Genomic DNA, 12,775 nt, shown 5'->3' with positions numbered 1-12,775 from the left:
AGTTCATGGATCACAAAAAATGTTCTCTCTTTATTAAATTGACGGAGAGAGTGTTTGACCAACAGGAATTACTTCGGAAAGTAAAAATACAGAAATCGGAGTTATGTGGGGATTCTAAATGGGCTTGAATCAGTGAAAAGCCCACAAAAAGGGTTATTATATTTCTGGTTGAAGTAGCATATTAATAAGATCGAGGCCCATTTTTGCTAACAAAACTATTAAATAGTACTCCAAAGTTGTGATTCATTTTGCTAGCTAGTTCTAATTTAATGTTTTTTCTACATTTAGGTACTATGCAATATTTAACATTACTTTTGAATATTAAAACTCGGACGTCCGACCGGGACGTCCAACCCTCGCCACAGTGGCGGACGTTCTCAGTGACGGAACCAAGAATTTAGAAAAGCCGGGGCTGAAACTTTACGATAGTGCGGCCTAATATCTCGCGAAAGAGGCCAACCTTTATCCAGACATATCCAAAATTATCAATTTATATGTTCGAAATAAATATTACTCCCTCTGTCCCACAAGAATATACACTGTTTTCTTTTTAGCCTGTCGCATAAGAATATGTACTTTCCAATTTGGAAATTATTTTCTCACTAATGAGGTGAGACTCATTTCTACTAACAATATTTTAATTACTTGTTCTTTCTACTCCTATCTTATTTAACCAATTATGCATTAAAACTCGTGTCACCCAAAAGTACATATTCTTGTGGGATGCAGGGAGTATTATATTAAAAAAAATTATAAAGATAATGTAAAATAAATCATTAAAATACTAGTAGTTTATGTATATACATAATACTAATAAATTATAAATACAAAAAATAAATATAGTACTAACATACTCTACTACATATATACAGCAAGAATTGAATAGTAAATAAAGTCTAAAGATATTTGATTTACTAAATCTTCTTAAAAAATACTACTAATAAAGATTAAAATATACTCCCACTATAAATAGATGATGAATTAGTACGGAGTCAAAAAATTGAATACTCCATAAAGTAAAATACTAGTAATAATAAATTTATGATAAAATAAATTATTTTGACGGGAATCCCAAGTAGATATGACATTGTGCCTGCTGTATTCCTCCTAATTCTCTCTCTCTCTTCCCCAGCCCCATATCTCCCTGTATTCTCCACCGCTTCTGCTTTAAAAACTCTATATAAAAACAGCGGACGGCACCGGCAAGCCCCCGCTGGAGCGGGGGCTTGTCCTTAGCTGGTTCCGTCAGTGGACGTCCTTCCACCCGTGGGTCGGACGTCCGAGCCCATCCGATGGGCATATGGGACTGGCGTGTCCGCCCTTCGTCTTCACTACCGCAACGTCCGCCATTGGAGATGCTCTTAACATTTCTTAAAACCCGTGCCGTCAAGAAATGAGACTCCTAATGGCGGATAGAGGGAATATTAGTTTTAAATGAAATGTGAGTGGAATGAGTTAGTGGAAGGTTATACCCTATTACCATTTATAATAAAAATGATCTGAGACTCCTATTCATGGACAGACTAAAATGGAAAAATGAGACTCATGGACAGAGTATCTTAACTTGTGACTCAAATTTAAATAATATATGTCACCATATCATATACGATTTGGGTCGCAATCATAGTGCTATTAAATTGTGGACTTCAAAAAATAATTGAGCTTTACGACTTGCGAGTCAACGGGCATGGTCCTTTACGAAATAATTAAAATAAACAATTAAACATCCTTGTAGTGAAATTACATTAACCATATTGCATCACTTAAAAATTGTTTTTATATTAATCGCAGTTATGCGTATATGTTATCCCAGCTACTTGTCACCCACTAGAAAGTGGAGTAAATGAGCCTGTATGTTTTAGATTATTCAAGAAAAAACGTGTATACAATTTAGTTATCTGTAAATGAGTAAGACCGAACCTGCTCTCTCTACCCTCAAATAAAAAATAAGAATACTTAATTATCTGCTATACAAATATATGTATCTACAGAGTTAACAGATTTACTTATTTATATTTTATAAGTATTTCCATTGATCCAAACTAAGTTTAGTCAAAATTTTGGATATGGAAATTAAAAAATTGTGTTGAAAAATACTTCATCCGTTCTCCGATTAATTATCACTCTTTGATCGGGCACAGATTTTAAAAAATATAAAGAAAAATTGTTGAAAAAGTTAGTGGAATGTGAGACCCACTTTTTATATTAATTTTATAATAAAATGTGAGTGAAGTGAATTAGTGGAATGTGAGACCTACTTACCATTTATGGTAAAAATGAAGTGTGACAATTATTGAGGTACTGACCGAAATGGAAAAAAGTGACAATTAATCGGGGACGAAGTGAGTATGAAAAACATTTTAATGAAAAGAAATAAGAGATGAATTTATTTCCAAATATAAAAAATGAACAATTTTAATGAGATGAATTAAAAAAGATAAGATGGTAATGAAGTAGCACCTATATTGACATTTTAAATAAGAATGTAACTTGAAAAGGTTTAATAATTTTCTAATATGAGTTGTGACAATTGAATTAAGTATCTCAGAACCCTTGGCTTTGCATCTATACTAATATAAAAGCCTAGTTTTGGGCATAGTTTAGAATATTTAGAAGTTTTGGGTGATAGTTATAAAATGTTACAAAACATATTCATGAATTTACTTTTATAAATAATGACTCTCTAAAGTAAATGCAATTAATAAAATAATAATTTAAACATATGTAACTGCCGATGGAGTACGGAAAATATTTAATTTGATGACTTTTCAAATCTATGGTCAAATCAATGTTAATACCATTCATAATTGTATAATGTAACATATATGTAACCGCTAATTATAATGTGATTATAGTATAGCTAAATCACTCAATTTATCGATTTATGAGGAGTTTTCAATATATGCGTTTCTTGACTTTTTAAATCATAAATGAATATTCATTTTAATTATCATTGTTTACCTTAGAAAATGCATTTTTGTTTCTATAATGTGTAGTGGAATTTAAAAGATTTTAGAAATCATTATTAGCCTTTAGTTTTTGTCTATAAATACATGTTCTTTTCATTGTGAAATTATCTTTTCAGTGCAAACATTAGTTAAATTTCAAAAATGCTTTCTCAAATGATTCAACTCCAGCGGTCAACAATGAGAGCTCTTCTTCAACGGTTAATGAAGACGGAGGCAGCGTAGCTGTGGTGAGAAGGTCATGTAAGAGAAGGTGAAAAGAAAATAGCACTTTTAAATCTTATTTTGAGGATCATTCTCTATTTGAGTGCTTTTTAGTTCATATTTAAATTTTCTTAATATTAGTTTGTTTTATTTTTTTTAGTTTTGTTTGAATATATTCCATCTTAGCTATAATAATAGAAGTTATTTTCCCTCAAATAAAGAAGTCGCAGAAGCTGATTATCTACAATATTTTGAAGATTAAATTGCACGTTCTTCGCCAACTTTATTACTTCCACATGTTTCATGCAAAGAAAAAACTCAAAATCAACAAAATGACGAAAGGGAGCAAAGAAGATGAAGCCATAAAATATCAAAATTTTTGCGTACATACATAAATAATCAATTTGGAGATTAAGGAGCAAAATAAGGCTGAGGTAAAGAGTCAACGATAGTTTCGGTTTAAAGTATGCAGAGGAGAGAAGTTACAACGCTCAGATGATGTGTGTTTTGTTGGATTTTAGTTTTACTATTTTATTTTCTTTATTATGCTATTCTTATTATTGTAATTTTAAGGTTGTTTATAGAAAGAACTAATTTTTTTCATGACTTGCGAATTATTATTCTATTTACTAATGTGTAGTTTTATTAATATTTAAATTATTGTTTTATTTGTTTTGTAGTTCGTCGTTTTATCTTTTTACAACTATTTTATAGTCTCCTAATATTTTGTTTATATTCTTAGTATATACTCTTATATTTTCTAATCTTATGTAATGGTAATGTCACTAATTTTATTTTATATTATTTATTTATAATATAATATCAAAATAATAGTACAAAAATATTCTAATCGCGCATAGCGCGTGGGTTAACACTAGTTAATTATAATCTACAACAAATTGTCAATTGATAAAACAACCAATATTGTTTGGATTCAAGTATTTTAGAGCATTTCCAACGACGGATAGCGGACCGGCTAGCCGCTTCACGCGCGCTGGCCGGTCCGCTAGCCGACCATTGGGACCGGCGAGCGAATCGGCTAGCCCACGCCGATCCGCTAGCCGTCATTGTAGCGTCCCGATCGGCTAGCGACCGGCTAGCCCATTTTTTAATGTTCGAAACTCTATATATACGCAATTTTAACGTCATTTTCATTCGCACCACTTGTGTTAACGAGTTTCTCTCTATCTTAATTTCTATACAAGAGCAATATCGCGAAATGAGCAGTGGTGGTAGTGATGAGGATGCTGAGGAGTTCAAACGGCGATTGAACGAAGAGTTGGATGCGTATATGTCCTGCGAGTTAATTTGGCTGATACAAAGGGCCTTGCAGCTGCAGTAGCAGGCGGTACCTCGACCCATTGTCCACCGCCGAGCTGTGGTTGATCGGGATCACATCGCTGCACATCAGCGGCTATATGAAGACTACTTCGCTCCGGAGCCGCGGTTTGGGACCAACTTTTTCATGCGACGTTTTAGGATGAGTAGACCACTATTTATGTGTATCGTTGAAGCTTGAGAGCGTCGATATAGGTGGTTCCGGTTCAGGTACGATGCGGCTGGCACACACCTATACAAAAGTGCACTGCGGCAATCAGGCAGTTGGCCTACGGAGGCGCGACAGACATGTGGGACGAGTACCTCCACATCGGTGAGATGATTGCCCTGGATTGTCTGAAGTATTTCTGTCAGGGCGTCATTGAAATATTCCGTGATCAGTATCTTCGAATCCCTACCCCCGAAGACTGCCAGGATCTGATGCAGATGCACGGGGAGAAGCATGAGTTACCGGGGATGTTGGGCAGCATAGACTGTATGCATTGGGAGTGGAAGAACTGTCCCGCCACCTGGAAAGGGTTCTACACGACTGGCTATAAGGGAAAGAATCCCACGATGATCCTCGAGGTCGTAGCTGATTACCAGCTGTGGATTTGGTATGCGTATTTTGGGGTAGCCGGGTCGAACAACGACCGCAATGTTCTCAACTCGTCGCCCCTTTTCAACGAGCAGTGCCAGGGCGTCGGTCCAACCATCAGTTTTTTCGCCAACAACAACCAGCATAATATGGGCTACTACTTGGCGGATGAGATATACCCTAGGCGGCCCATCCTTGTGAAGTGGGGGTATTTATAGATGACAATTTGAATTTTGGGGGAAAAAACTTGATAAATAAATTAAAAGTGTGTAGAAAACGGATATAATTTATTGGGAAGAGGAAAAATATATTTTTTATTTCAAAATGATTTTTTTAATTAATTTCGATATTTTTTTTAAAAAAAAGAAAAAATCAAATTTGCCAACGGGCTGCTCAGCGGCACGGACGTGCTCTTATATTTGATGTCCTTTGAAATCCCAATTTGTTAACCATTATACATTAAATCAAAATTAACCAATTTAAATTAGTAGAAGTACTACTACAATAAATATCCTCGTGCACTTGTCCACTCTCTCCGGTGGTGAAACGTCAGGATTGTACTTTCTCGTCATTTTCTTGACGCTTTCTTAATGTTGAAACGCTCCCTCCAATTCCCAGCAATTCATACAGTGAACGGTTCCTGCCAGGGGCGGAGCTAGGATTTCACTTGTGAAGGGGCAAAAATATACTCCCTCCGTCCACGAAAAAGACTCATTTTGCCATTTTGGTATGTCCACAAAAAAATAGTCTTAGTTCTAAAAATTGAAAGTTTCTCTCTCATACTTTACTCACTTTTTTCTCAATATCTTTCTTACTTTACCTACTTTTTCTCCTCCTCTCTCTTACTTTACCAATTTCTCATTAAAACCCGTGCCGTCCATAAATGAGACTATTTATTGTGGACGGAGGGATTATTATGAAGAAAAATTTTATGCATTTTAGAGGGGCATTTAGTATATTTTGTTAATATAATTGTGAATTTTTATGTAAAAATGCAATAATGTTGAAGGCATGAGGGGGGGCATTTGACCCTGCTCCATACATGCTGGCTCCGCCCTTGGTTCCTGCCTCGATTTGTGCCGGGATCATAGGGCTCGATTGATTAGGCTTTGGTGATTGTGTAAAAGGCTGATTTCGTGCCAGATTGTACTAAAATTTTGGAGTTCATTTTCTTCTTCGTTTTTTTAAAGAAGTGTGTTTTTATATTTTTTGTACTCAGCCCGCTTGTTTTTTCTTATTACTTTTAATCGAAATTGGTTTCTTGAGGCTTTTAAATTTCTTCAGACAAAAGAAAGCATAAATAATCAAAAGTGATTTTACTTTGTAGATGTTATATTTTTAGAGATGACACAAGATTTTATAAGATATTATTTTTATATATTAATAGAAAAAAATATATATTTTTGTATGATAATAATATGAGAGATTTTTTGCATAAGAAAATGTGGGGTACTATAATATTTTTAAAGGAACAAATTTAAAAATAAAAATATGACATATACCATTGAATACAAAGAGTACTACTATCATTAATGTGATTAGAAGCAACACTATTGTTCAATTGAGTGTTAAAAATATTAAAAATAGCTATACATTGTACTCATGCAGACAAATAAAAAGCGGAGTAATTTTAATTTTAATTGTAATCTAACTAGCCGTTGCATTGCATTCAAGAAATTGATTATCAGTGAGAAATTCAATTCATTTGCCAATCCAAAAATTCAATTCAATCTGAATCGAATCCAAAGAATTCAATCGTGAGAATTCTCATGTCTGTGTTTTTCGACGAGGAGGCAGAGGTCGTCGGAACAGAACGCCGCGGCGGCGTGTCGCCCTCAATGTCACCCTTCTCCATGCCGCCTCGCGCCGCCGAAATTGAAGGCTGGCGAGTCAAGCAGTAGGCCCCACGAAAACTAGCCGTTCAATTAATTTTACGAAAACTAATTTAATATACTCCATCCGTCCCCGAAGAGTATGAACTATTTCTTTTTTCGTTCGTTCCTAAAGAGTATGAACTTTCTAATTTAAAAAAGTTTCAAACAACACTACCCCTACTACACATCATTTTATTTACAACTTATACCATTATTATTAACACTTATACCATTATTTATCATAATTTAAATTAAAAAACTAAAAAAAACTAAGCTTGCAAAACTTAACATCTACAAAGTTACAATAGGTATGTATATATATAGACCCATATGTATTTGTTCTACATTTTCATTTTTCTTTTCCTTCTAGAATTCTCTACTTTAGTCTTATACTAGTATATTCTATTTATTTCTAGTATTTTTATTATAAATTATCTTTAATTTACAAAAATCAGGTTTATTGTTTATTGACTCAACTTTATTTTACCAAAATAATTCCCGCAAGTGTACAGGATTATCGTAGCAAACAGCAAGCAAGAGTATATCGTATCCCACAGAGACAATTTTGTGTAAACCTAAGTACCACGAACAAATTTCAACTACTATCCAGACGATCGAGAATTTTGGTTTTAAACTAAAAACTACTAAAAACATATAAAATCAGAGATTAAAGAGAAACACTTAAACAAAGAAACAAAGAAGCAAGTTGCAGACAGAGATGAAGAAATATGCAGAATTCAAGGATCCGATGCACAACTCATAGCCTAGCCCAATTGAACTTAAATTACCATTTAAAGTCTCTAGAATCGTTGAATCAATCACAAATATGAATTTAACCCTTTCCCAAGGTGAGAAATCCGCAGATTAAGTGTAACAATTGAAGTCTCCTTCTAATTCTTAGACCTAAGTCCCAATAGATCGATTAGATTAATGATCCCACTCAGAATCTCAACTCTCCCGAGTTTTATTGAATAAAGGTGTGAATTATTCCTCTTTCAAGATTAATTATTTCACCTCCCGATTACTCTAAGAAACCCTAACACTACCAATTGGTGATCAAGCAATTGACAGGAAAAAGCACATGAATCAACCAAACAATTACAAGAGCTAGATAAAAACGAAGTCATTGGATTAAAACTATGAATCAATGCATCTTCACCAAGAATTCTACATAAAAGATGTTTAGCTACTCATGATCATGGAAGAAAACAAGTCTAAACTAAGGAAAACAATGGAAAAGATGATACAGAGTACAATTGGCGGAGGAATTGAAGCTTGAATCTTCAATCTTCTTCCAAGAGTATTTCAGAAAGAGAGAATGTGTGTTAGGTGGTGGTGGTGAATGAGTAGAGTTGCCCTATATCTTCTTTCTTATCCTCCTCTTCCAAAAATCGCGTTTCCAATAAGAAAATTGCCAGAATTACGTACCCGGCCGGGTGGAATTATTGTACATGAAATTCACCCGGCCGGGTGTCAAATCTTCGGTACTCTCCGGACTGTCGCAGGTATAACTGCGCCACCCGGCCGGGTACAATTATTGTACTGGAAAATCACCTGGTCAGGTGGGTCTTCTCTTGAAATCTCTGTCCACTTTACGGCTTCTAAATGCCACCCGGGCGGGTGGATTTTCTGCACAAAACCTCACCCGGTCGGGTGGGACCCTGTTTCGCCCAATTTCCGCCTATTTTTGCCTAAAACACTCAACAAACACGTGAACTCCAAAACATATAGCAATTGGCTAGAAATAACCATTTTGAGAAAAAAAAAATAAAAAAATCAACAATTAAGCATATCAACATACCAATCATGACACTAAAATACAAGTTTGTCATTTATCTGAATATATTTCATACAAGAACATATTAAAATAAGAAGACTAGAAGAGCAACTTAGTTTATAAAACATTTTATATGTGCGGAAATAATCCCCCCACGCTCAAAGTGAGATTCCATTTGAAGGTGTCCTAATTTTTAATTTGGCCCAAAATAATTTTTTTATCTTACTTTATTCTTCTATAATAGAAATAAATAACAACAAATACCATAACTAAATATAAAAGACAAACAAAACTTGCATCATTAAAAAAAATTAAATAATTTATAGAAGAACATATAATTTCACATAATAATATAAATATAAAATAGGTTGTAGTTATTAAAGAAAGCCCGAAACATATAACACGCCTTATTAAAAATTTTGAAATACTTAGACTTTACAAATTAAACCGACAAATCATAATTATATAATAATAGCAACAAAAATTAATTTTAGTTCAATCTAACTATTAACTATAAAATAATTAAAAATCTAAAATATGTAAAACAATTTTATAATCATATATTCCAATATTCCGTGTAGCAATATTTGTAGAATTTCATTATGAATATTTATTGATTATAATTTTTATGCCTCATGCACTCCATTTTTAATAAATCATAATTAAAAATTTAAAATATCGTACTTTTCAGAAGGAGCACACATCTATGTGTAATAAATCAAAATCGAATAAGTATTATATAAAATAATAATATATCTAATTTAAATTACAGAGCTTACTTAGGGCTGAGTAAATATACCGAAAAAACGGTATATCGATCGTATCGTATTGAAAAATATCGAAAAATATCGAATTTTCGGTATTACCAAAACTTTCGGTACGATACAATACCGTATCGAAAGTTTTCGATATGATAACGATATGAATTTTTTTATACCGCAATATATCGTTTTATATCGAATATACGATATTATCGGTATACCGAAATATATCGAAAATCAATACATATCGAATTATCGATACATATCGTTTATACCGATGATGATGTTGATGATAATAATAATAATAATAATAATAATAATAATAATAATAATAATAATAATAATAATAATAATAATAATAATAATAATAATAATATAATTTATTTTTTTAAGATTAAAAGTTTAAATCATAGATATATCCATATAACTTAATTATATATATTTTGATTATAAAGATGTGGACAAAGTTTATTTTATTATGTTAAAATTATATTAATTTTGGTTTTATTTCTCAGTTTTGAAATTATACTTGTCGGTATACAGGTATTCGAAATGGTATAAAATTTCGGTATATCGTACGAAATATCGATATACCGTTCAGAACGGTATACCGAAGTTCGTTACGATATACCAAAGTTTTGAAACGATAATAGTATAGTATTTTTCCATACCGAAATTTCGGTATACCGAAACTTTCGAAACAATAACGATATGAAATTCTTTCATATCAATATTTTCGGTATGATAACGAAACAAAATTTTTGATACGGTATATCGTATCGACCCAGCCATAAGCTTACTTAATTAGATTGTCATTTATTAATTTTTTTGAAAAATAGGGACACGAAATGATACTTAATTGAATTTTTAACCGTGAGATGTGATCATTTTCGATCTCAATAATTTTACGCAATAGAAAGACACGATAATTTTATTGTACTATCGATTAGTATAATATTCAATAATTCATATACAAATAATTTTTAGTAATTAAAATAAATTATTTATAAACTGAACTTGATTAATTTACTAAGGAGTAATTAATTTAGCATAATAACTTAAATTTAGTTATGATAAGCAGAGATATATAATTTGAACTTTAATAACAAAATCATTCAAAACATACTAACATAAATAAGAGCATGAAAAAAAGATTTTTTAATTTCTTTTATACATTCTAAATTCACAAACCACAGCAACATTACTACTACTTGCATAAAATTTGAATCTCAAATTATTAAATTAACAAGAAGCATAGTCATAAACATCTATACAATATATAAAAGGGCAGTTTTGGAGAAATTTACAAGATTCCCATTTAATTTTAAAAATTATATTAATTAAAAATATATTGTTAAAGTCTAAAAACATGTGATTAAGTGGAGTGAGTAGGAGGTTAGGAGTTATCACTACGATGGAAGTTTTTTTAATTTCATCAACCCATTTGACTCTGTATGAACCAAATTAAACTTCTATAACCTCTCGATATGGCAGATCATAGATGAATTCGACCAGCACGTCCATTTGATTGAGATTGACATTGAGAAAGATCCAGAAATAGTTGAGGCTGTAGGAATCATGGGCACATCTTGTTATAATAAACCATCAAATAATGACACGTATTTAAATTTCTATAGGTCAAACCATAAGCAATAACGAAAAAAAATGCGTAAATCATTAATGAGCTATAACGACTCAACATTGGATCTATTGACGACATTACGAGTTTAAAAAATAATCGATCCATTTTAAAAAAATAGAAATTATTTTTATGTTTGGTATGTGTCCTAAAAATAGAAAATTTTTATTTTAAAAAATGGACCTATAATCCACTAACCTTAGTTCTCTATTTTCATTTTCTTTCACAATTTTTTCTCTTCTCTTTCTCTTTCTCTTTCTTACTTTACCAATTTTATAATAAAACCATGCTGTTGTTTGAAGTTTTTATTTTTAGGAAACGGGGGAGTTATGACAAGACTATAACAATATTACACGCTGGTTTTCATTAATTTTCAATTTTGTCTTATATCTTGTAATTTTTGTTACATACATTATTTTTTTGTAATTAGACAAAAAATAGCATAAATGGGTACATCATTTACATAAGAGGAAATACGGTATGTGATTATCAATAAAGCACAAGATTGGTAAAAAATCTGTGATTTGGGAAATACTACCATCTTTTTTCATCGAGGAATCATGTGGTGTATTGTGTTTTTGTTGCATAATCTGTCAATTTTTATTATATAGCAAAATACTCCTCTTATTTTAATTTTGTTGATATGCATGCCTATGTTCTTCATAAACATATTCATTAGATTAGTACCTTATCTAGCCTACACTTATTTCCAATATCCAATTTTTATGACAATGACTTTTAGTTTTGAACTATACAAAAGCTTAATTGTACTTCTATTTAATTTAGGTATAAGATTTTTTAGTCACCCCACTCCCAATTTAATTTTTTGTGACCAAAATTAACTCTATAATAAAATCGCGATTAGGAATCTCTCATAAATCCTATTTACATCAGTAATAGGACACCAATTCCATAGGAGAACCCAAATTCGAGTTGGTGTGAATTGGCTGTGGAGAACAAACAGACAGTCAAAATTTGCTGGAGAGAAGAAGAAAGAGAGAGTTGGTGTGAATTTGCAGTTTAATCACGGTAAAGTTTCATATAGAAAGAAACAATTTCATGTGGTATCTTTTACAACTATAATTCATGGAAAGTAAACTGTATGCTTTTATGTTTTTGGTGAGTAATTTATCTGTATAGTCTCTTATTTTTTAATACTGGTTACTACCTCCATCCTCCAAATTTTGACAAGTTTCAAGAAATATAATGGAAAGTGAGTTGAAAAAGTTGGTGGGATATGAGTAGTACTTTTAAAGTAGTTTCAACAGATGGCATGCGAACAATAGCATGGTACTCAGCTTCTGGCGTTCCTAGATGCTCACTCTCAATGTCCATCAGCTTCATCTCAAATTTTGAGCTCTTATCTTGTCCTGTAAAACATCACAATTTTATTATACATATCAAATCCAGACTAAATTTTAGTGCCAATTCATATATGCAAATCTAAGTGATAGGGTAAATCATCAACATAATCATTCATCAATTGAATCACATCAATAATAAATAGGTAGAAAGAGATGTGATAAGATTCAATATCCGTAAAAAATCAAAGCAAATATCAGTCATTGGATCTTGTGATGTAACCATTAGATGAATGCCACGTGTCATCTAATAATGTAACAAATTGTGTAGTCTAATA

At 32.0% G+C, this 12,775-nt stretch overlaps 1 protein-coding gene across 1 annotated transcript in view; it reads right to left on the bottom strand.

Moving 5' to 3' along the window:
• LOC125186046 (DNA sliding clamp PCNA-like) overlaps positions 1-12,775 on the bottom strand; it is a 30,318-nt gene that overhangs the window by 16,686 nt on the left and 857 nt on the right. The window contains exons 2-3 of the mRNA XM_089059733.1: positions 12,431-12,506; position 11,838 (exon numbers count right to left, since the gene is read on the bottom strand). Coding sequence (XP_088915859.1) covers position 11,838; positions 12,431-12,506 — 77 coding nt within the window. The remainder of the gene's footprint in view (positions 1-11,837; positions 11,839-12,430; positions 12,507-12,775) is intronic.

The sequence above is a fragment of the Salvia hispanica genome, chromosome 5 (genome assembly GCF_029641045.1).
Source record: "Salvia hispanica isolate PSC_SH4W2 chromosome 5, Shi_PSC_v1, whole genome shotgun sequence".
Lineage (NCBI taxonomy): Eukaryota > Viridiplantae > Streptophyta > Magnoliopsida > Lamiales > Lamiaceae > Salvia > Salvia hispanica.
Note: the sequence above shows the minus strand (reverse complement) of the source record. Positions and strands in the feature narration are given on the sequence as shown.